The sequence below is a fragment of the Lynx canadensis genome, chromosome B4 (genome assembly GCF_007474595.2).
Source record: "Lynx canadensis isolate LIC74 chromosome B4, mLynCan4.pri.v2, whole genome shotgun sequence".
In the NCBI taxonomy this organism is placed as follows: Eukaryota; Metazoa; Chordata; class Mammalia; order Carnivora; family Felidae; genus Lynx; species Lynx canadensis.
The window spans coordinates 89115157-89140991 of record NC_044309.1 but is presented as its reverse complement, the minus strand read 5'-3'; the positions used below and the strand labels follow the sequence as shown (position 1 = coordinate 89140991).

General features: G+C 41.3%; 1 protein-coding gene and 1 long non-coding RNA gene across 6 annotated transcripts in view; one reads left to right on the top strand and one right to left on the bottom strand.

Annotated features, from left to right (window-relative positions):
• CB4H12orf56 (chromosome B4 C12orf56 homolog) overlaps positions 1-22402 on the top strand; it is a 114716-nt gene extending 92314 nt beyond the window's left edge. Inside the window, exon 13 of the mRNA XM_030323116.1 lies at positions 22050-22402. Coding sequence (XP_030178976.1) covers positions 22050-22071 — 22 coding nt within the window. The 3' untranslated portion in view covers positions 22072-22402. The remainder of the gene's footprint in view (positions 1-22049) is intronic.
• Positions 1-25784, bottom strand: part of LOC115519254 — a 121471-nt gene extending 95687 nt beyond the window's left edge. For all 5 annotated transcript variants that reach the window (XR_003970437.1, XR_003970440.1, XR_003970439.1 and 2 more), the window contains exon 1: positions 25715-25784. This is a non-coding gene — a long non-coding RNA (uncharacterized LOC115519254). The remainder of the gene's footprint in view (positions 1-25714) is intronic.
• Positions 25785-25835: the final 51 nt, after the last annotated feature.

The following is a 25835-nucleotide window of genomic DNA, read 5'->3' as shown; positions in this document are numbered from 1 at the left end:
AATCTTCTGAAGAGTTCTGCTAGTTCCTTTATCTTTAAAAAAATTTTTTTAATGTTTATTTATTTTTGAGAGAGAGAGAGAGAGAGAGAGAGAGAGAGAGAAAGAGAGCATGAGCAGGGGAGGGACAGAGAGAGAGAGAGAAGAAGACACAGAACCTGAAGCAGGCTCAAGGCTCCGAGCTGCCAGCACAGAGCACGACTTGGGGCTCAAACCCACAAACTGTGAGATCATGAACTGAGCTGAAGTCGGATACTTAATCTACTGGGCCACCCAGGCGCTCGTCTTCTAGTTGCTTGAAAATGGGATTTGTATCTGCCTAGACACAGCAGGGTCCACATCGTCCCTATCCCTCACCAGGGAGAGGCCCTCGGAATCACAAAGTACGAATAATAGCTGACTGCTTAAATGCTCCTGGTATGATACACACCAGGTACCATGAGACTGAGTGTTCCCTCAACCCTTCCTCTTCCAGAAGGGACTGGTAAGGGAAAGTTGTCAAGCATGGAGGAGACGAGGTGTTTGAAGGTTTACTGGTTAGATATCAGAGACTTCTGGGTTTGGGGAAACCTTGGGTCAAAGCATTTTCTTTTCTTTGCACTTTTTTCTAGTCTGCTTTTCCTTCCTTGTTGCCTTCTACTTGGAAGATGACTCTAACCCTGAAAAACTAAGAGGAGCTCTGGGCAGGACAAAAGAAAAGGAAGCAAGATTATTTACCCCAAGATTTGGAAAGAAGCAAAGAGGACCTCTAAGTTCCCTTCTAGGTGGCCCATTCCTCTGAAGGCCCCAGGAGGGGGAGGGGTTTCAGGGCACAAGTTATTTCTATAAGATTTTGGAGTTGACAGAAGCACTGACTCACTTTCTCCCTCTTTCTACTCCGGAAAGGTATGGGGACAGAGTAGTAGTGGTGTTGACAGTGACTGGGGATATGGTGATCTGTTTGTTTGGCCAGTGAGGAAGGCAGTGGAGGAGGTCAAAGGAGGTTGAGGATCAAGTGACCTAGAACCACTGTGGGTTTTTGTGGGCTATCCGGCAGTAACTGCCATTGTTTACAACACCGTTTCTACAGGGAAATTATTTTGTCGGCTGCACAGCTGATCTACAAATGAATCTGAAAAGGACACATTTTATAAAGGGAGTATTTTGCTTCTATCAGCAACTAACCACCAGAGGGCATAGTTGGGTTAGGAAGAAAAAGATCTAATACTAAAACTGCTCTAAGCAGGAGAATGGACTCTTAAACTTTTAAAATTCCTGTGAACCTTCAAAATTAAATTATTTTTTGTTGTTATGCTTCTTTAATATGTACTACATAAATATAGGTGTAAGAAAGCTCCTTATGCTCTTATTAAGTCAACACAAATTTATTTATTTATTTATTTATTTATTTATTTATTTTTTAATGTTTATTTTTGAGAGAGAGAAACAGAGCGCAAGCAGGGGAGGGGCAGAGACAGAGGGAGACACAGAATCTGAAGCAGGCTCCAGGCTCTTAGCTGTCAGCAAAAAGCCCGACGTGGGGCTCGAACTCACGAACAGCGAGATCATGACCTGAGCAGAGGTTGGACGCTTAACCAACACAAATTTAGGATTGAAACGTTTATAAAATTAAATACAAATTAATATTTTTAATGTAACGTATGACATTTTGCCGAAACTCCATCTCCTCTTGCAAAATGAATACGGTACAATATACAACACAGGCTCTTGAGTTCAGTATCCTGCTATCACACTTTTCTCTTTCAGAACTACTACATGTCTTTTTTTACAGGCCATGCTGTCCCCTGACTTGGCTTGGCTTGAACATTTCCCTATCTGGAAGTGAAGTCTGATTCTGTTCTCTTTTTGACCAGGGACAATTAAAATTTTCCCACTCGGGACAAACAATGGATTAGCGTAAACAATGCAAACACAGCCATGTCACTGAAATGAAAACAAAACTTCAAACTCTCTGAGAAACCCCATAGACTTTCAAGTTGAAAACTAGTCCCCTCCCCTGGGAAGAAAAAAAAAAACACCAAAAACCAGTCCCCAGTTTGAAAGGATCTGTTACAGATAAGAGGCTCGGTGGTTTATGCCTTTTTCTTCCCAGTACCCCTGTTTCATTTATAAAAGTGTCTTCATTTGGATGATAAAGTGTAACATTAAAAAACCTGCTTATAAGCTAGTCCTGTCATGGAGTTTTAAGATCAGCAAAGACCTGTGCCTTAGCAGTAGGAATTAGGAAAGAAAACACTTGTTAAAGCCATATACAGAAGTTTCATAGGCTTCTCCCAGAGGCTTATTTAGCCCAATATGAGTGAAGCTTTGAGGGTTAAATCAAACTTTAGACATGTTCTGATCTCCTTTTGTGACTCAGAGGTCTCAGGAGTTCCCCCTGCTTCCCACTCTCCCAAAACACCACCTTAAAATTTAAGCAGGCTATAAGAAAGGAAATAAAGGATTTCATCACACTTAGGATCCTCTGATATCTGAGAGCATATAAGGTCATTTTAGGGTAGGAGGAGTGAAACTTCTGAAAGAGTCACATTTACTCAGAAAAGCTGGAAGATAGGACAGGAGTTTTGTAACCGTATGACATAATTTGGCTAACATTGTGCATTGGGTTTGCTATACAAAATGATTCCTCACTGCCAAGTCTCAAGACCAAATTCAGTTGCCAACGTGACTTCAGATGGTTCAGTATTAACAATAATGAAAAAATGCCAGGAGTGCCTGGGTGGCTCAGTTGGTTAAGTGTCTGACTCTTGACTTCAGCTCAGGTCTCAATCTCAGGGGCGTGAGTTCAAATCCCATGCTGGGTTCTGTGCTGGGCGTGAAGCCTACAAAGGAAGGAAGGGAGGAAGGAAGAGAGGGAGGAAGTGACAGAGGAAGGGAGGGAGGGAGGAAGAAAGGAAGAAAGAAATGCCACAAAATAGTGAATTTTAAGGAGACCAAGAAACACTTCTCTAAAACAAAGTATGCTGAGTGTGTGTGTGTGTGTGTGTGTGTGTGTGTGTGGTGGACCAGATCCAAGAACCAAAATGGTCCACAAACTGAAATTTGCTGAGATCGTTCTGTTGAAGCAACGCCGATGAGAGCATCCTGGCAAGCTGGAGTCCTCATGCCTTCAGAACATGACTATCACCGGCATTATTTCATACTTAATCAAGCCCCAACTGGGGCAACTTGTCATAATGGACAGGATGGGGAGAGAGGGAAAAAAGCACCATCTGTCTCTGGCATATGTGCCAGGGGCATTCAATGTGGAGGAAATGTCTTAAGTGGTCTGTCAGAAGGTTTAGGAGGTTCCCTATGATTTTCAAGGATCTTGCCCCAGAGAGAAATAAATTCAATTCAATAAGCATCTTTTCTGGGTTAGTTGGGTACTTAGAGCATACAAAAATAAACAAAACTAAGTCCCTGTTCTAACAAGCTAAGTTTTCTAAGCTAAATTATTTGAAAACAATCTTCAAAATTTTTGCCATATCATCTATATTTTTATTTACTCAATAATTTTCTACTATCTCTACCTACTTTAGCCATGTCCTAAAGGATATCTGGGAAATCACAGAGTTGGTGATCTAGATATATATTTTTTTTTTAATTTTTTTTTTTCAACTTTTTTTTTTTTTTTTTTTTTTTTTTTTGGGACAGAGAGAGACAGAGCATGAACGGGGGAGGGGCAGAGAGAGAGGGAGACACAGAATCGGAAACAGGCTCCAGGCTCTGAGCCATCAGCCCAGAGCCCGACGCGGGGCGCGAACCCACGGACCGCGAGATCGTGACCTGGCTGAAGTCGGACGCTTAACCGACTGCGCCACCCAGGCGCCCCTAGATATATATTTTTAAACACTAGTATGTACATACATTTGTAATGTACATTTTTGTTTTATTATTTTTTATAATTTTTTTTCATTTTTACTTTTTAAGAGAGAGAGAGTGAGTGCAAGCAGGGGAGGGGCAGAGGGAGAGGAAGGGAGAGAATCCCGAGCAGGCTCCGTGCCCAACACAGAGCCCCACACAGGGTTCAATCCCATGACCGTGAGATCATGACCTGAGCTGAAATCAAGAGTCAGACACTCAACTGAATGAGCCACCCAGGTGCCCATCTAGTGTACATTTTTAAATAAACACAATTTTGAAGGTGCCTGGGTGGCTCAGTTAGTTAAGCACTTGACTTCGGCTCAGGTCATGATCTCAGAGTCAGTCTGTGGGTTCAAGTCCGGCATCGGGCTCTGTGCTGACAGTTCAGAGACTGGAGCCTGCTTCAGATTCTGTGTCTCCCTCTCTCTTTGCCCCTCCCCACTCTCACTCTGTCTCTTTCTCTCTCTCAAAAATAAACATTAAAAAAGAAACCCACAGTTAAAAATTTTTTAAATGTCTTTTCGTTAGACTACCTAAAATAAATAATCTTTGTACCCCTCCATGAGAATGATAATAGTGAGGAATATTCAAAATATTTTATAAGGGCAGAACAGGTCAATGACGGAGGTACATAGAAAGTGTTACAGGAAATCACAGGAGATCACAGGAAGAAGGCCTCAAGAAGGCCTACTTATAAGATTTTGTATTTGAGGAGGCTTTAAAAATAACTAACTGTACGATATTATTTTAACACCACAGAACATGGAAAATGATAAGACTTGACAAAGCTTGGTGGTTGGTGAGTGCATAGATATTTCTATATCATTCTCTTTACCTCTCTGTATACTTGAAACATTTCACAATAACAATAATAAAGTGTGTTTGGGATTTGGAGAAGAGAAAAAGCATTCTACATAGAAGAAAAATAAGAATGAGCACAGAATCCTGAAATTCAGGCTGGGTGGTCTGGTTCAAAGTGCTGGAAGACAAGGTTGGAACATTAAGATGCTATCAGATCATGCCAGACCCTGGTTAAATGGTCCTAAGAGTCTGTGGATGTGGGAAACCCCTAGAGGTTTCTGATGAACAATATATGATCAGAGTGGCAGATTAGGAATAGAACTCTGGGAGAAATTTGTACGATGGGGAGAGCCCAGATTTGGAAGAATGTTATAATAATGATTCAGATAAAAATATGGTGGTCTACCTAAGTTCCATAATATCCTGATGTGTTTCCTTATTCTGCCAGCTTGCGTTCTATTTTTTTTTTTTTTAATTTTTTTTTTTTCAACGTTTATTTATTTTTGGGACAGAGAGAGACAGAGCATGAACGGGGGAGGGGCAGAGAGAGAGGGAGACACAGAATCGGAAACAGGCTCCAGGCTCTGAGCCATCAGCCCAGAGCCTGACACGGGGCTCGAACTCACGGACCGCGAGATCGTGACCTGGCTGAAGTCGGACGCTTAACCGACTGCGCCACCCAGGCGCCCCAACGTTCTATTTTTATTAAGGAAAAAAAATCCTGGGCTCCTGGCTAGCTCAGTTGGTAGAGCATATGACTCCTAATCTCAGGGTCATGAGTTTGAGCCCCACATTGGGCGTGGAGCCTACGAAAGGAAGAAGAAAGGAAGAAAGAAAGAGGAAGGAAGGAATAAGGAAGGAAGGAAAGAAAGAAGGAATCTATTCTTACCAGGCAGTCATACTTCCTCCTTCCTACCCCAGATCCTTTGTAGTCGAATCCAACTATATTGTAGACCAGGGTTGGGAAACTTTCTCTGTGAATGGTCAGACAGTAAATATTTTAGGCTTTGCAGGCCATATGGTCTCTGTTGTAATTACTTCGGCGTAGTGAGAAAAGCAGCCACAGACAATACATAATGAATGGGTTTGGCTATATTCCAATAAAACTTTATTTATAGAGACTGAAATTTAAATTTCAGAAAATTTTCATGTATCATGAAGTGTTTTTCTCAACATTTAAAAAATGTACAAACCATTCTTAGTTTTAGACTATATAAAAATTGGCTGCAGATTAGAGTAATGCAAAACAAAACCACAACGAGATGCCACTTCTCACCCCCTAGGTAGCTATTATAAAAAAGATACATAATAGCAATTCTTGGCAAAACTGGAAACCTCACACGCTACTGGTAAAAATGTAAAATATCACAGCCGCCTTGGAAAGCAGTCTGGCAGTTCCTCAAATGGTTAAAGATAGAGTCACCATATGATCCGGCAATTCTACTTCTAGGTATATATACGCCCAAGAGAAATGAAAATATATATCCGTGCAAAATATTGTATACAAATGTTCATGGCAGCATTATTCATAACCAAAATGCGGAAACATCCATATAGTAAATTATTTGGCAATAAAGAGAAATGAAGTATTGATGTGCTACAACATGGATGAATCCTGAAAACACGCTAAGTGGAAAGAAACCAGGCATAAAAGACCAAATACTGTATGATTTCATTTACATGGAATGTCAGAATAGGCAAATATATGAAGACAAACAGTAGATTAGTGATTAATTACAGTTAGGGGAGACAGGGGAAATGACTGCTTATGGGTATGGGATTGTTGGGGGTGTGATGAAAATGTTATAAAATTAATTGTGGTGATGGTAGCACAACTCAGAAAATATATTAAAAACCAATGAATTGTACACTTTAAAAGGGGGAACTGTATGGCACATGAATTATATCTCAATAAAGCTGTTAAAGAAAAAACGTAACAGGCTCCAGGCTACTTGGTCCTGAATGTGGAATTTTGCCAACCTCTGCTACAGATACCAGATAAACTGGTTCCTTCAGAAGCTTACTTCAGATTCAGCTACTTAAATCTGGAAAATTCAATTTAGAAGAGCAGGAGGATGACTAGTCAGATAGGCTTTTGTTGTTGGGGCTTGCTGGGGAGCAGATCTACATGTGTTATAGATGTGTGATACAAACAATGATGAACTCCCTTCGACTCGGTGGTTTGTAATTAAATCCGGGAGCTCAGTCCACATGCTCAGATATACCCAGACTCATGTTATTTCCAGTATTGGCGTCTTGTATAGACACCAGGCTAAGACCTTCACTTGGTCCCAGCCAAGCTTCTCAGGGAAGCAATCATTTTGTCCATCTCTCTTCTCTTACTTAGACCAGCAGGCTAGTTAGCTGAAATTCCTCAACTTCCCATGGTTGAAAAACAAAACTTCATCTCATTACCTCTTTGGAGAGGTAATGTGAGGGGGTGATGAAAACATTTAATCTAAATGTTTCTTCTTCTTACTTAAAAAAAAAAGTTTTTTTAAAGGGTACCTAGGGGCACCTGGTAGCTCAGTCAGTTAAGCTTCTGAGTCTTGGTTTCGGCTCAGGTCACGATCTCGCGGTTTGTGAGTTCAAGCCCTGCATCAGGCTCTTCACTGACAGTAGGGAGCCTGCTTGGGATTCTGTCTCTCCCTTTCTCTCTACCCCTCTCCCACTTGCTGTTTCTCTCTCAAAATAAACAAACAAACAAACAAACAAACAAACAAACTTTTAAAAAGTGGGGGGGGGGCACCTAGCTGGATCAGTTGGTGAAGCATGCAACTCTTGATCTTGGGGTTGTAAATCTGGGCACCATGTTGGGTGTAGAGATAACTAAAAAAAAAAAAAAACAAAAAACCTTAAAAATAAATAATAAAATAGTAAAATAAAAACTAGTGAGGGTCTGACTGGAGAAGTACTTATTTTAGGAATAATGCTTTTTTTTTTTTTTTAATGTTTACTTATTTTTGAGAGAGAGAGACAGAATGTGAGTGGGAGAAGGGCAAAGAGAGGGAGACACAGAATCTGAAGCAGGCTCCAGGCTCTGAGCTGTCAGCACAGAGCCTGACGCGGGGCTAGAACTCACGGACCGCAAGATCATGACCTGAGCTAAAGCTGGACGCTTAACTGACTGAGCCATCCAGGTGCCACCCAGGAGCCACCCAGGTGCCACTATGCTTTTAAGAGACTTGGAAAGTTGTATTCCAGGACTGCTACCCAGGCACTGGTCACAATTAAGACTGTCCCAAATTCTGTAAAGGACAATCTTATCCACCTCTTTGTATCTTTTGTCTTAAATCCTTAGAATTTCCCACATGAGTTATTACCTTCTTCAGGAGAGCTAGACATTTTAGGAAATAAAACATAGAGCAGGGTTTCTGCTTTCAAGAGGGAAGTTTCTCAAATGACTTCCAGGCTCAATTCTGGGATAATTTATGCTCCATTTCCTTTCTCTTTATGCCTTGCAGGTGGTGATAGCTAATTTAAAAAAAAAATTGGAAGAGAATCTTTGTTTTTATCATTATGTGTCAAGAATAGGTCATCAGTAGAAAGAAATGTTTAACATTATGCAAAAAGCACAGCCCCAAGAGTCTCTCTGAAACCCTTTGCCTCATATGCAAATTGATGAACGGACAGAACTGCAGCTTTTTAGTAATGCAGGCAAGAACGAAGGAATGAATGATCACCGGAGTTAAGAATTTAACAATACATACATAGTTCAGGAAAAAATACTCAAAAGATCTTCTTTGAGGAGAACAAGATATGACTTTTAATAATGCTAATGATGTCACTAAAAGAATCAAGTAAGTCCATGATCATTTAAAACACAATGAGCCTGGGTGGTTCCGTGGGTTAAGCATCCAACTTCAGCTCAGGTCGTGATCTCACGGTTTGTGAGTTTGAGCTCCGCATCAGGCTCTGTGCTGACAGCTCAGAGACTGCAGCCTGCTTCAGATTCTGTCTCCCTAGCTCTCTGCCCCTCCCCCACTTGCACGAGTGCTCTCTCTCTCTCTCTTAAAAATAAACATTAAAAAAATTAAAACACAAAGCGAGAGTCTTAATGAATGCTTCAATATCCAACCTGCAGAATTAACTAGAAAGAAAATGTTGACAAAGATACAGTTCTGATCTAATTCTGGAGCTCCAATAGTGTTAATATATGAGAACATTTTTGTTTTATTTAGAAAAATGATAAAATTTGCTGGAGTTGTAGTACAGTAATAGCAAAATTAATTACTAAAATTATTTCAGCAACTAGTAGCTATTGAGTATCAAGCGTGTGCTAATCACTGTAACGTTTAATAAGACCCAGTGCCTATCTTTGAGAAGCTAACTTTATAGAAAGGGGAATAAATCAACCACAAAAATAATTATAACATAAGATGGTTGATAATAAATGACCACGAGGTAAAGTTTTGTGAGCCATAAGGAGAAAAGGCTTATGTGTTATTGAAATAATCAGTAAAATTTTCATGAAGGACATGGCATTTGAGATGAGAAAACAGTCACATTTTCCTGGTCTGGGATGTAAGAGAAGAGCATTCTAGGCAGTGGTATGGCCACACAAGTACCAAAGTGGAAAAGCAGGAGAGGTTTTTGGGAAACGGAATGAACAGCTGTTTTGCCAGAGTGTAAACTACTGTATATTTTTTTTTGGAAGAAAGACAGTAGGAAATACGGTTGGAAAAGTAGGTAGGGAGTACCTGGGTGGCTTAGTCAGTTAAGTGTCCGACTCTTGATTTCAGCTCAGATCACGATCTTGCGGTTCATGGGTTTGAGCCCCACAATGGGCTCTGTGCTCGCAGTGTGGAACCTGCTTGGGATTCTCTCTCCCCCTCTCTTTCTGCCCCTCTCCAGTTTGCACGTATGAGTGCTGTCTATCTCTCTCTCTCAAAATAAATAAGTATTTTAAAAAATTTTTTTTTAACGTTTATTTATTTTTGAGACAGAGAGACAGAGTATGAACGGGGGAGGGTCAGAGAGAGAGGGAGACACAGAATCTGAAACAGGCTCCGAGCTGTCAGCACAGAGCCCGACACGGGGCTCGAACTCACGGGCCGTGAGATCACGGCCTGAGCCGAAGTCGGACGCTCAACCGAGCCACTCAGACGCCCCATAAGTATTTTTTAAAAAGTAGGTAGGAGTCACACTGTGACGAGCTTTTCATTCACTCACTCATTCAACAAACATTCACTGAGCACTTGTGCTAAACTCAGAGGTAAAAAAATCGACAGAGGAGACCTGAATGCTATAACCACATCAATTGTGTATTCATTGACTTTCACAACTAGAGGTCTAAACATTCCTTTGATAAAATGAAGTCACATTACTTGTATGCTCCCCAAATTTCATACAGAATTAGATCAGTTTATCAACAGTGGCGGTCTGAATCTATGCAAAGAGAAATGCCTTTCTCTCCGTCTCACAGGTTTCAAAAGTAATTTTGAGGAAGAAAGAAACACATTTGCAACCAATTATACTTTCAAGTTACAGGCTAGTTTCAAGGAACTAGGGCAAATTCCTCAGCAGGTTTGGAAGGATTTAACCTGTTCCTCTCTGGGAATAGTGACTGATACAGCCCTTTCCACAACAGGCTGGTCCTGCATAGTTGGTCCCAGGGAGGGTGAGAGCATTATGATGATCATGTCTCAGTGGCTGACCCACCAAACTGGTCACATTTGGGCTTTATCAACAGCTACTGCTAAAGAATTCCAAAGACAGGGGCACCTGGGTGGCTCAGTCGGTTAAGTATCTGACTCTTGATTTCGACTCAGGTCATGATCTTACATTTCATGATTTTGAGCACTGCATCGGGCTCTGTGCTGACAGCGCTTGGGGTTCTCTCTCTTCCTCTCTCTGTGGCCTTCCTCTGCTCGCACTTTCAAAATAAATAAATAAAAACAAAAACATAAAAAAAAAAACTGCTTTAAAAAGAAAGAATTCCAAAGACAAATTATTGCAGCTGATTTCAGTCTTGAACATGATTAGAATACCTATCCATATGGCGAAGGTGGCACAGTTTGAAGATCTGCTGAAAATGCAGGAACTCAGATTTTATTATTTTTTTATTTTTAATTTTTTTAACGTTTATTTATTTTTGAGAGACAGACACAGAGCACGAGTGGGGGAGGGGAGAGAGAGAGGGAGACACAGAAACCAAAGCAGGCTCCAGGCTCTGAGCTGTCAGCACAAAGCCTGACGCGGGGCTTGAACCCACGAATTGTGAGATCATGACCTGAGCCGAAGTCGGACGCTTAACCAACTAAGTCACCCAGGTGCCCAGGAACTCAGATTTTAAAGTGCCAAACATGGGCATGCTGGTTATTAAAATAAGGAGGTGTGTCCACGTTTAAACACTTTTAAAAGAAAATGTGAAATAACAAAATGTTAAAAAACAGAAAATGTAGAGCAATTACATAGATGACAATTAAAGTGAAATGTGAAAATGTATTAGGGAAAAGGCTCTAGTAAAAGATTACCATTAATTCAAGGGACTATAATAAGGAGACTTCCCAGGCTGAGTGTGAATGGGGTATAAGGCGGGGCTAGGGGCTTAAAAAGCTTTCCCGGTTTGAAGCCAGAATCGGTGGAATGCCCTGTCCTCAGGGCTTTAACTCAGTCCTAATATCAAACACCACAGAAACGGCTGCCACAGTTGTGTTTGCACCCAGGAAAAAGTGCTGCGCGCAAGTCCTTACACAAAGCTTCCGGGCCTCGAATAGCCTCACTTTTCTACCTACACTTTTCTACTTACCACTCACGTGTTAGTCTTTCAGTAATACAGTATCTCCGAGAACCTAATCACTGTCCCTTCACCCCCTCAACCTGAAATCCACACTGGGCCAGCCCAATCAAGAAAATGGCCTACTTTTGATCCCCCAGACAAACGTAGGAGCCATTTTTAAGATCAGATTTCTGCCGGGTGACATTCCCTATAGACTGGAAAGGAAGGCATAGTAGAAACACCATTTATTTAATTCAGTCAATCAGTGTACATGTTTGAGTGCCTAATATATTCCTAGCATTGTGCTTGATGCCATTAGGGAGAGAAGTGTCAGAGGCTAATAGTCAGGAATACGGGATGAGCACAACTAAATAAAGAAGGTACAAGACAGTACATGATTAGCTGTGATCTCTCCCCTTTGTATGTACTATGCTAAGAAGGCGCCCTTGTCAAACTGCCTTGCTACCATGGTGACAGTTACTAAGAAATGCACAGACCCACATATGAACTGGTTAGAGAGTTCTGGTTGTTGCTGTTGTTTTTAAATATGTAGTTTCTCCAGTCAAATGAACGGTTCTTAATGTTGGTCTCCAATTTTCTCTATGGATTCTCTACATTTGAGTCCTGGAAGAAAAGTGAACCAAGAGTATGTGGACCCACTGTGCTGACCCTGCAGAGTCTGGGAGTTTTCCTGCTGCTTTAGATCAGACTTTAACCCTTCATGTGTTGTTCGGAGTGACCTCAAGCGCCCCAGGCTTCTAAATTCATCCAATCTGTTAATATACAGGTATATTCCCCGAAGTTAAGAAACAATTCTGGATCATGTCTTATTCTAACTTCTTGCTTTGGTCTGTCTTGTGGTTTCTATCTTCCCTGTGCCCCGCTTCATCCTAACTGTGACCACTGTCCACTCTTCATTTATTCCCCAAGTACCATTATATATAAGTGGTCATTTATTATTTTTTTTTTTGGGGGGGGCAAGTGAACAAGGGGCAGAGACAGAGAATCCCACAAGGGACAGAGATAGAGAGAGGAGAGAGAAGCGGGGTTCACCCAAAGCAGCGGTCGTGCTCCCTGAAAGTGGGGCTCAAACTCACAAACTGTGAGATCATGACCTGAGCTGAAGTCAGATGCTTAGCCAACCGAGCCACCCAGGCACCCCTATAAGTGGTTGCTTATAATGGACAGTTAATGGAAGTCCGGGAACAAGAAAGGAGGTAGTATAATACAGCACAAGGAAAGAAATATAAGTACCTAAAAGTTCTTTGGCCATTTTCAACATGGGGAATTTCTCATTGTATTTTCTTCTCAGGGTGCTGCCATTTTGCTCAGACTTCCTTCTCATCTCTTTTTTAAGTTCTTCAAGTCCAATCTCGGAGGTTCTATTATTCAAGGCAATTTACGTTGTCAAACCTCCCCCCCAGTACAGACTACCCCAAAATGCCAACTTTTTTTTTTTTCTTTCTCAAAGGCTCCTTCCCTCGCCCCCCCAGGCAAATGTTGCCATTCCCCTAGTATGCAAAATAGCAGCTAAGAATAGCTATTTTAAAAGTTATTTATTTTCTTTCCCTGTTCACATGCATTTTGGCTTAACTCTCTCATTTGATCTGTATTTAAGGTACTATTTTTCTTGAGGCTGTCTGAAATACAAATGTAAAGTCAAGGTTTCAGAATCATTTTGAATTGCACATAAGCCATTTATTGGTTTATTTATTGGGGGAGAATTCTAGTTCATTTTTAACTCATTTTCTAATAAATAATTTCTCAAAGATTCAGAAAAGCTACTGAATGATTTGTGAGTTTCTGACTGTACTGTAAAAGATAGGGAGAAGAATAAAAACAGGTTCCCTGTAGAAAACTCCCTACTGTATCTGGCATTATCCACAGACCAAGAACCCTTTTACGAGGACCCAGCACAATTTTCATAAAAGAAACCTTTCTTTATTCAGTCACAAAAGTAGATGCTTAGGCAGTGACCACAACTTTGCCTTAAGGATAAGAATCTTATCTCAGACTACAGAAAAGCTTCCAAGGGTGCAGAGGGATGATTATCTCTAAGGTAGCCCTAAGTTATATTTGAATGTCATCTCCAAAGGAAGGTAACATATAACAATAAGTATGGCTTCTTGTGAAGATGGGTATTTCCCCTTGGATGGATCTCAATTTATATAAATTGATTTATATAGATGGAGATTTACAGAAATCTCCATCTATACCTCTATGAGGCTGTTACAAACTGTGCTGAGCACCAGACAAGGTACCATGAAGATATGAGCAAACACTGAAATAAAATCGAGATCCTATAGGAATCCTACTTAGAATTCAGAGGCTAAGAAGTAAAAATTATGGAATGAAAAACAAAGTAGAATTGCTTCACAGAGTTCTGGAATTTTAGATCTAGAAATATTTTAAAAATCATTCACTGATTTGCAGAGAAGGAAACGAGAGCTCAGAAGGGTTAGTAGTTTGCCTGAAGTTACACAGTGAATTAGCAGCAGAGTCCACAGATAATCAAGAGGTTTATCTACCTTACCACATGTAACAACCATTAAGCATCAATTCTTTGCAAGGAAATATATTGCTTAAGACAACACATGTTAAATGCCGAGCACAATGTCTGGAACCACAGCTGTCATCACAATCAACATCATCGTCATCGTGGCTAAAAGTACAGATTTTGATATTAGACCCTGATGTGAGTCTCAGCTCTGTCACTAGGTGTGACTGTAGATAACATATTTACCTATCTAAGCCTCATCTATAAAATGGGAATAAAAATAGTAGACGCTATTAGCGTCTACCTAATAGAATAGTTGCGGGGATTATATATATACTCACAAGCGTATGTACATGTACACATACGTTGAAACTGTTCAAACATTAGCTGTTCCACAGTATTACTAACCTATGTAAGAAGACAGAGTCAAATTAGAATACACACATATAGAGCATTGGTGGAGTTTCTCTTTGCTCCGGCCAGGAAGTTAATATTTACTGAGCATGCACTGTGTACAGATACCAGCACACAAGAGTACGGAACGACAAAAACCGGAGAAGAGACGCTATTTCTTTTTTTTTTTTTAACGTTTATTTATTTTTGGGACAGAGAGAGACAGAGCATGAACGGGGGAGGGGCAGCGAGAGAGGGAGACACAGAATCGGAAAAAGGCTCCAGGCTCTGAGTCATCAGCCCAGAGCCCGACGCGGGGCTCGAACTCCCGGACCGCGAGATCGTGACCTGGCTGAAGTCGGACGCTCAACCGACTGCGCCACCCAGGCGCCCCAAGAGACGCTATTTCTGATGTTATATTATGGTAACTATTATTCTCAACAAATATACACCAATTACCTACATGTTAATAAGACTGAGTTTGTGCTTTCAAGGAGCCTGCAATCTAGTGGAGGAAGGAACCAGGCTGTTATCATACAGAGTGGTACGTACATGGCTGAGCCAGAGCTTAGAGCTATGGGAGCTCACGGAAGGGCATCCTATCTAGGAAGGGAGGAGGTCGGGAAGGGAGCATCAGAGGAGGTTTCTCAGATAAAAGGATAAGGAGTTGGCCAAAGTGAGAAGGGTTGGAAAGAGCCTGAAGCCACAGACCAGCTGTGGTGGGTGCCCTCGGCTGGCTCTCGGCATCCACTCCAAACCCCTAGTGTGCTTTCTGATCCTGCAGGGGCTAAAGAAGGAAAAACCACGTTTCCCCTCATCTCCCTGCAGTTAGGGTTCTGCTTTTGCCAGTCAGAAGCACTTGGAAGGTGGATCTGGGGCTGGAGTCATTCGCTTTGTTGCTGCTGCAACAGAACACCTGTTTGTTTCATCTGTGCACCCACTGGGCTTTCCTCAGCATTAGTTCAGTGTCCAAGTGCCAACTCTGTGGGTGTTGAGAGGTCGTCACAGGGGAAGCAGTGCTTCCTGATCCTCAGATCACAGCTACAGTGACAGGTCTTTGAACTCTACAGTACCCATGGAGTCCACTGACGGCCACCTCTCTGATGGTTGCAGAGGTATCGGCTCTCCCAGTAGGCCAGAATAGCAGTCTTGTGCTAGGAATCACTCCTGGAGACCCCCGGTGACCCAACCACCCTGGCCAATGATTTGCTAAACTCCTGACTCCCTGTATTAAATCCCTTTTTGCTCAAAATGGTGTGAGTGGTTCCTATTTCTTGCAACTAATACACCAAGAAAATACAAAAACTGTGAAATGGGCCATGAATAATACGGTTTGTGGGGTTAGTAAACTTCTGTAAAGGGCCCAGACAGTAAATATTTTAAGCGTTGTGGGCACTTATGATCTTCACCTCGTCTTCCTCCCCCTTCCCTTCTCCAGGGCTAAGTATATTCACACTGCAGCGATCTCCAGAACATTTTCATTTTGGCAAAACTGAAACCCTACACTTCTTAAATAGTAATTCCTCATTCCCTCTCCCTCTCCCCTCTTGTCTCTGGCAACCACCATTCTACTCTCTATCTCTATAAATTTAACTACTCTTGATACCTCATATAAATGGAATCATACAGTATTTAATTTTTTGTGACTAGCTCATTTCGCCTAACATAATGTCCTCAAAATCCATGCTGTAGCATATGACAGGATTTCCTTATTTCCATTGTAAGGCTGAATAATATTCCGTTGTATGTCTGTGCCACATTTTGTTTATCCATTCCTCTGTTTATGACATTTGGGTTGCTCCCACTTCTTGGCTATTGTGAATAATGCTGTTATAAACATAGGTATGTAAATATCTCTTCAAGATCTTGCTTTCAATTCTTTTGGATATACACCCAGAAGTGGGATTGCTGGATCATATGGTAATTCTAATTTTTAACTTAAAAAAATATTTTTTAATGTTTATTTATTTTTTGAGGGGGAGAGAGAGTGAGAGAGAGAGAGAGAGAGAGAGAGAGAGAGAGAGCAGGGGAGTGGTAGAGAGAGAGGGAGACATAGAATCTGAAGCAGGCTCCAGGCTCTGAGCTGTCAGCACAGAGCCCGATCGATGCAGGGCTTGAACTCATGAACCATGAGACCATGACCTGAGCTGAAGTTGGATGCTTAACCAACTGAGCCACCCAGGCGCCCCTCTAATTTTTAACTTTTTTGAGGAACCCCCACACTGTTTTCCATAGCAGCTGTACTACTTTACATTCCTACCAATAGTGCAAAAGGGTTCCAATTTCTCCCCATCCTTGTTGACACTTACTATTTTCTGGTGTTTTGATTATAGCTATCCTAATGAGTATGAGGTGACATTTCATAGTGGTTCTGATTTGCACTTCCCTAATGATTAATGATGTGATGTCAAGCATTGTTTCATATACTTGTTGATCATTTGTATATCTTCTTTGCCCATTTTAAAGTTGGGATATATGGGGGTGCCTGGCTCGCTCAGTCAGTAGAGCATGCAACTCTTGATCTCAGAGTCATGAGTTCAAGCCCCACATTGGGCATGGGTCCTACCTAAAATTAAAAATAAATAAAAATAAAAGGAAAAAATAAAATTGGGATATATGTTTTTTGTTGCTGTGCTATAGGAGTTCTTTATATAATCTAGGTATTAAGCTCCTATCAGATATATGATTTCTTTAGGCTGCTTTTTCACTTTATCACTCATGCCAGTTCAGTTTTAGTCTGTGCCCGTGAATGGCAGTGTAGTCTGGAGCAAACTGGCAAGCAGTCTGGCCAGATCTGGAGCTATCTCCCATCCTAAAGACACTAGGAGGAATGAGCCAGAACGTCTCTAACTTAAGACACTCTCACTATGCTATCAAAAAGCATCCCCATGCCTTCACTTTGAACCAGAACCAGACAACCTGAGGGTTTCTGGGGCTGCAGAATTAGAAACAGTCTCAAGAACGGGTGAGTAAGAAGCAGTCATGGAGGTAGACTTACCAGATTCGGGTTTCACGTTGTCAAGTACCTGTCACTAGAAAGCTGGGATCAAACTCAAATACAATTTCGTTATCTAGTTTGCAGTTTAACACTGCTCTTTTTACTTCAAATGGTAGTTCAGTTCAGCTTCTCTGATTCTCCATGTTCATTCTGAGAGAATAAAATATCCTAACTCTGGAGATACTAATGATTTCCAGTCAAATATATGGAGAGTTACTTCTTGACAATCTAAAATGCATCCCAGTTCACACAGTACACGCTCCAAAAAGCCCTGCTGATTCTGTATTAGTGGATATGACACCATGGCATGGTGCATTTGCCAAAATATCCTCTTTGGAGAGATAAATTTCTCATGTATAAAAGGCCTAGTTCCCCTTCCAACTACTATTGTTTTTTGGAAAAATTTGAGAAGACTTATGTGTGCTATTTCTCTGGTCTCCACAAGAAAAAGAAAGTGGGAAGGTTAAGCACAGAGCTGCATAGGGTCAAGAAGAAGAAATGTTGTAAACGCAGGATCCTAATTCTCTTCCTCCCTGATTTTTATGTTAAGTTGTTGCTATTCAGGTTTTTACATACAATGTTCATCACTGCATTACCTCTAATCACAAATGTCAAGAAGTTGACTTTTTTTTAATTTTGAAGAGAGAGCATATGAGTAGAGGAGAGGGGCAGAGGGAGAAAGGGAAAGAGAAAGAGACAGAGACAGAGACAGAGAGAGAGAGAGAGAGAATCTTAAGCAGGCTCCATCCACACTGAACACAGAGACCCATGTGGGGCTCGATCTCATGACCCTGGCTGAGATCATGACCTGAGCTGAAATCAAGAGTCAGATGCTCAACTGACTGAGCCACCCATGCACTCCAGGATCAGTGACATTTATAAATGACTTTAGCTGTAAATTACAGAAAATCCAAACACAAGTAGCTTAAAAAAAAGTTATCTTTCTCCTCATAACAAGAAATCCAGAGATAGGTCATTGCTGGCATTTGTTTAAATGCTGAATTTTCTCAAAGTCAAAAGCCTTGAATTTTCCTGACTTTCCCTTCAGGGATGAAGGATGGCTACTACAGCTCTAGACTTCCCCCGGCTCACAAAGCAGAAAGAATAGACAACAAATACCAGTTTTGACTGTCTCATTTTATTTGGAAGGCAATACACGTATGCCTCCCTTTCCTGGAATTTCTCCCTCAACCTCAGTAATCTTCGGTAAGGTGAAGAAAACAGAACATTTGGGAATATTTGGTTTTCCTATCCTATAGGCAGGCAAGTAAGAGGAAAACTGGGAATGGGTGTTGGTCTGTTGAGTTCTAGGGTCTGCCACAGTGAAAACCAGGAAATACCAAAACATCTGAGAATACAAGATTAACGGAGTATGATGTGCCAGATGAATCCCAGGAGACTGTTAAAAACTGTGGTACAGAAACATACTTAAGTACATGCAAAATTATTCCTAGAAATGTTATCAACTAATAAACGAACATACAAAACACTCGATAAGAAATCATCAAATTTGTTGGGGTGAAAAAAGTTTTGACAGATTTAAAAAACCTGAACAGTTATATACAAAAAACCCGGAACTCACGTTCTGAAAATGCTGACTTAGGTTGGGTTTTCTAGGAAACAGACTGAGGCAGGGAGGTGCATGCAGGTGCTTGATTTTACTCCAGAGTGCTTTCAGGAACAGCACCTCTGAGGGAGGCAGGACGGGGCAGAGGGAGGTGAACCGCAGGGCACTTGCCACAGAGGCTTTAACTGGCGGGTCCCATGGGGAATTCTAAAGCTGAATGTCCCAGATTGTTACAATTGAGGGACTCTGCCTTGTACCTCACAACTGACCAGTCCTTGGATCTGAGTCGCCCCCAGGGACAGACTGTAACCCAGGATGAGGCGGTTTCCTTCACAGAAGGCAATTTTGGAGAGAAGCCACCGTGAGTCATTAGCAGCCGACACCCCTGGCAGCTACAGCTTGGGATCTGGGCAGCATACCACACAGCATCCACTAGAAATGTGAACCCTGATTATCTCCGGGTTTGGGGATTGAGCTCGGCTTTCTCTCTTTTTTAAATAGTTTCCAAATTTTCCACAACAGAATATTGCCGTAAGAATTAAAAATGACTTAATTCATGTAAAGCACTTTGCACAATTCCTGGAATTTATTAAGTATTCCATAAGTTTAGTTGTACTTATTTCTTATTTAGAAGTATATACATATAGGGGCACCTGGGTGGCTCAGTCAGTTAAGCGTCCAACTTCGGCTCAGGTCATGATCTCACGGTCCATGAGTTCCAGCCCCGTGTCGAGCTCTGTGCTGACAGCTCAGAGCCTGGAGCCTGTTTCAGATTCTGTGTCTCCCTCTCTCTGAGCCTCCCCCATTCATGCTCTGTCTCTCTCTGTCTCAAAAATAAATAAAGGTTAAAAAAATTTTTTTTTTTAAAAAGAAGTATATACATATAAAACACTATGAAGAGAAAGCATAAATGCAAATATTGTCAAGAAAAAAAGTATGAAGTAGGATTAAAATAATAATAGACTTTGCTGTTCATTTTGGCTTATTTTGTTTTATCCGTGAAATTCCTTCTTCTGATATCACTTCTTCCTAGCATTGTCCCATAGAACTTTTTTGTAATAATACAAATTTTGGTATCAGTGTCATCCAACAGCCACTAGCCATGGTTGGCTACTGAGAATTTGAAATGTGGCTAGTGCAAATGAAGAACCAAATTTCAAATTTTATTTAGTTTCAATTCATTTAAATGTAAATAGCCACATATTGCTAGTGGCTACCAAATATTGGACAATGCAGTTCTATACCAATATTAATCAATGGTTATTTAGAGAACAGATCTAAACTATTCTTTCTCTCTTTAAGCTTGGATGAGTTCCCTCAATTCATCACTCTGTATAATCTCCTAATCTTGATTTCAAAATCACATTATATTTAGAAGTGTAGAAAAACAAAATGGGAAGAGTTAATTAAGTGTAAAAAAAAAAGTGTTTTTTTCTTTTCTTTTCTTTTTTTAAGTATACTCTACACCCAGCATGGGGCCTGAACTCATGATCCCAAGATCAAGAGTCAGTCACATGCTCTACTGACTGAGCCAGCCAGGCGCCCCTGGTCAGACTTTTTTTTTACATACAACAGAGAAGGTAATTTAGTTGAAAGTTAGATGCCAAAGAGCTATATAATGTATCGCTAATTGTCTGAAATTTTTCAGTAAATAATCTGAAAAGAAAATGAGAGGTTGTTCTATATGAAATATCTGGTTCCTCTTGGTAAGCCAAAAAAGACTTCTCAAATCATATCTTTTTTCCTTTAAAAAAAAATGTTTACTTATTTTTGAGAGAGAGAGAGAGAGAGAGAGAGAGAGAGACACAAAGTGCATGCGCATGCACACATGAGCGTGAGCAGGGGAGGGGCAGAGAAAAAGGGAGACAAAGAATCCCAAACAGACTCCATGCCATCAACCCAGACCTCGAGGCAGGGCTTGAACACATGAATCACAAGATCATAACCTGAGCAGAAATCAAGAGTCAGACGCTTAACCGATTGAGCCACGAGATGCCCCTGGAATCATATCTTTCAACCATATTGTCAATATAGTACGGGAGACACCTACAGAAACAATTTGAGAATGCCTGAATAACAATGTGGAAGTCTCTTACATCTCAGGTGGGAGGCCTATGCGTAAGGGGATAACTCCGTAACAGCAGCCATGCTTGAGAAAGGAAAGAGACACAGATTTTGGCTTGCATTTCAGCCTTGCCACTTACTGGCTGTGTACTTTGGACACATTACTTAATTACTCCACAATGAAATGGTGATAACTACACCTTTGAAGGTTTGTTGGAATATTAGTGATATGTAAAGCACCTGGCACACAGTAAGTGCTAAATCAATGAGTTTTATTATTATGTCAATATTATGTCAATAAAATAGAACAGCAAAAGTGAAGTGAGTCCAAATGATTTAAAACTTGAGTGATAATTAACTGGCATAATCATTAAGTTGTAAAATTATTTTTGGTATATGTTACTTTATTTTTTTAATGTATTTTATTTATTTATTTTGAAAGAAAAAGAGAATGCGAGCATGAGAGAGGGAGGGGCAGAGAGAGAGAGAGAGAGAGAATCCCAAACAGGCTCTGTGCTGTTAGCACAGAGCCTGATTCAGGGTTCGATCTCACAAACCTGAGATCATGACCTGAGCTGAAACCAAGAATCAGATGCTTAACTGACTGAGCCACCCAGGTGCCCTGGTGTATGTTACTTTATGTGTCTATTGGCCACACATAAAACACAGTCCACTGTATCAAATCAGTGACAAAAATGGGTGCTTGACTAAATGAATGAATCATCACCTTGCCTGTTCTTAATGGTCTTTTGCCCCCCAAAAGGGTTGTTGTCACTAAAATGGTTTTGTCACTGGTACTGTCAGTAGGGAAATTTTCAAGCTGTAAAGAGCAGTATTAAATCAATAGTCTTGAACACAACTGTTTTTCTAGACTTAATAGGAGAGATCATGGCTGAAATTAAGAAACAACTTCTTGAGCAATACTACAAAGAAGCACTTTTAACGGCTTCCATCCTGAGACATTTTTAAGAAGATAAACAATTCTCCAGCTGAAAATGTCATCCTCACCTGTGGGAGCCAGCCTCCGGGGTAGCCTCTACTGATCCTTCTTTCCTAGCATTCATGCACTTCATTACTCTCCTGCCCAAATTCAATCAAGGCTGGCCCTGAACATGGTCATGGCTATGTCATAAAAGGCACTGTAGCTTCTGCTTTGGTCTTTCAGATCATCATTTCCTCCGGAATAAGCCAGTTGCCACGCTGTGAGAACACTCAAGCTATCCTGTGGAAAAGCCCCTGTGGCCAACAGACGAAGCCAACTTCCGAGACATGTGAGAGAATCACCTTGGAAGTGGATTCTCCAGCTCCAAATAAATCTTCAGATGACCACAGCCCTAGCCAACAACATCTGACTTCAACCTTCTGAGTCTGAGACTGAAACAGAAATGCCCAGCTGAACCGTTCCTGAGTTCCTGACTCAGAAATTGGGAGAGATAATACAGGACTTTTACTGTTTTAAGCCACAACATTTTGGGTTTGTTTTATTATTTTTAAGTGTATTTATTTTGAGAGAGAGAGAGAGAGAGAGAGACAGGCTGGGGGAGGGGCGGAGAAAGAGAATCCCAAGCAAGCTCCATGTGGAGTCTGGTGCAAGGCTCGAACCCATGAACAATGAGACCACGACCTGAGCCAAAATCATGAGCCACGTGCCCAACCCAGGCACCCCTGGTTTGTTTTTTTTTTTTCTCTTAAAGTAATCTCTATGCCCAACAGGGGCTTACACTCACAACCTTGAGATGGAGAGTTGCATGCTCTACTGACTGAGCCAGCCAGGCTCTCCAAATACTTTTTTTAAAAAGTAAACTCTACCCCAACGTGGGGCTTGAACTCACCACCCCAACATCAAAAGTCACATGCTCTACCAACTTAGCCAGCCCAGTGCCCTGAAGGTGTAGTTTGGGGTTATTTGATATGCAGCAAAAGATAGCTAACGTACCATCAATAACAAACATTTATCACTACTGTACAAAGTATCCTGTTTATAGGCTGAACCATACAATCATTCAAGGTAACTTCTTGCTTTATAATTTTAATGTTTTAACAGGTTGACATGTCATTGACTATCTTTTCCTATAAAATTCTTATGAGACAAGGAGAATTAGCCAATCAAATGTTCAGCAAATATCCATTAAGTTCAAGGTATTATACTAGGTGCTTTGCTGATGAAAAGGTATGATGATGCTATTGATAACAACAGTAAAAATAATGATAGATATTACTAACACCTATTAAGCATGAGCTTATCACACTGTCCTAGACACTGTATATATTTTCTCATTTAACCTTAATGTATACTGCCAAATGTTTTCCAGAAGGTCATACCAAGTTACATTCCCATCTGCAATGTAGAAACAAACTCACTGCATGATTATCAGCACTTAAGAATTAAACAAAAAACAAAAAACAAAAAAAAAACCTGATAGGGGAAAATTGAATAGTTCAATCTGCATTTCTATGATTACTACATCTTAAAATGTTGAGCATATTAAATTTTTGTCTGACATATGTTACAATGTTGGCATTGTGTTTTCTTAACATTTTTATTGTCAAGTCAATCTCTTCCTTTGTAATTTCCTCCAATTCTTCTATAATTAAAAGGCTCTTTCCTATCCCTAAGTCAATTACATCTTCACTTGCATTTGTATTCTAGTTTGTTTATGGTTTTGTTTTTTACACATGTAGTTATTATTTTTTTAAGTTTATTTATTTTTGAGAGAGAGGGCACACAAGAGAGAGAGGAGGCAGAGAGGAAACAAAGCAGGTCCACACTGCCAGCACAGAGCCCAGTGTAGACTCACACACACAAACCACGAGATCATGACCTGGGTGGAAACCAAGAGTCAGATGCTCAACTGACTGAGCCACTCAGGTACCTCTGTAGTTATTTTTTTGATGTTTTATTTATTTCTGAAAGAGCGTGTGCATGAGTGGGGGAGGGGCAGAGAGTGAGGAAGACAGAGGATCCAAAAGGGTTCAGCGTTGACAGCAAAGAGCCCAATGCGGGGCTTGAACCCACAAACCATGAGATCATGACCTCAGCTGAAGTGGGACGCTTAACCGATTGAGCCACCCAGGTGCCCCTGTTATTTTTTGTTGCAGGACACAGGAGTTTTTGTTTTGTGCTTTTTTTTTTTTTCCCGTCACAATCATATCTCCTTCACTATCAATTGAGTAAGTTTTCCTTTCCCTTACTGATTTATGATGCCACCTTTATTATCTTAGGAATTCTTATATTACTTGGGTATGTTTGTGAGCTTCATGACCCTCTTTCACTGTCTGTTGGTTTTGGTGTTAGTATTACACTTTTTTTGATTACTAACTTCTACTCATTCATCAAGAACCATCACATTCTCCTCCTGGAAGCCTCCCTGATTCTTCCCAAAAGATATGACTGCTGCCTCCTTTTTCACCTTTATAACACATAAAATTCTGCCTTGTGTCGCAATTAACATGGCTGATTGTATCCAACTATATTCTTGAGAGCAGGGAACAGGCGCACTATATATTCATTAAAACTAAACTGCTGGATTTGCATGAAAAGGTGGTGATAGCAAAACAGATCTAGTTTGACAAAAAAAAAAAATGAAAACAGACAATTCCCTCATTTCAACAAATATCACTGTACTATCCATTATGAAACAATTATAAAGGTGAGTGAACGTTAGATTCTGACTCGGGGAGTTCACCACTTAGGTCAAAGAGGCATATGAATACACGTGATTCAACAGTGTGACTAGTGTAAAATAATCATGTACAAGGAAGAAAGGAAAAAACTAACTGAGCAAGTAGTGGGCATAATTTCAGAGTAGTGGACATACCTATAAGCTGGGTTTATGGTGTTTCTTTTATTTTTTTTAATGTTTATTTATTTTTGAGACAGAGAGAGAGGGAGAGCGCGAGAGCAGGGTAAGGGCAGAGAGAGAGAGGGTCAGGGTAGAGAGACAGGGAGACAGAGAATCTGAAGCAGGCTCCAGGCTCTGAGCTGTCAGCACAGAACCTGAGGCGGGGCTCCAGCCCACAACCGGGTGATCATGACCTGAGCTGACGTGGGATGTCCAGGCGACTAAGCCACCCAGGCGCCCGTGGGTTTACGGTGTTTCTTAAATGTCAAGGAATTTGCAATTAATCTGAATGCAACAGGGCATCAGTTCAGAACCTTCAACACAAGTTTCATTAATTTATCCTTCCTGGGGGCGCCTGGGTGGCTCAGTCGGTTGGGCGTCCGACTTCGGCTCAGGTCATGATCTCCCCGTCCGTGAGTTCGAGCCCCGCGTCAGGCTCTGGGCTGACTGCTCAGAGCCTGGAGCCTGTTTCAGATTCTGTGTCTCCCTCTCTCTCTGACCTTCCCCCATTCATGCTCTGTCTCTCTCTGTCTCAAAAATGAATAAACGTCAAAAAAAATTAAAAAAAAAATTTATCCTTCCTGGAAGACCTTTTGAAGGAAGCCTAACATAGACTGGGTAGCATGGGCAAGCTGCAGAGCTCTGCTTGGAAGCTGTTCCCTTCGCGCGAACCTGAGATGCCTTGTGCAGGATACAGGTGCGAATTATTGCAAAGTGTGCGACTGGGTGAAAATGAAACAGGGAGATAAGATACAAACCTTTACCGGTATCAGGTACTATAAGCCACGTACTTGCGTTGGTTTAAAAGGCATGAGAACTGACTCCTTGAGAGAGAGCACAGTTCGAGCCACTAGCCTCATCTTCGCGCCCCGCCCTCAGGCCCCAGGCGAGCCCAGGCCAGATGTTAAGACCAAGAACTACGGACGTCAAGTCAGCGTGACGTCACCAGCACTGACGCAGTCTCACAGGGAGGGGCCTCTCAGCTCACCTCAGAACGCAGTCAGGTCCGCGGAGCAGCGAGTTGACCGTCTCGTGTTCTGCCCTAAAGATCCGAATAGTCAGCAGTACGGGAGCCGAAGCGCCGAAGTTGCTCTGGAGCTGAAGACGGG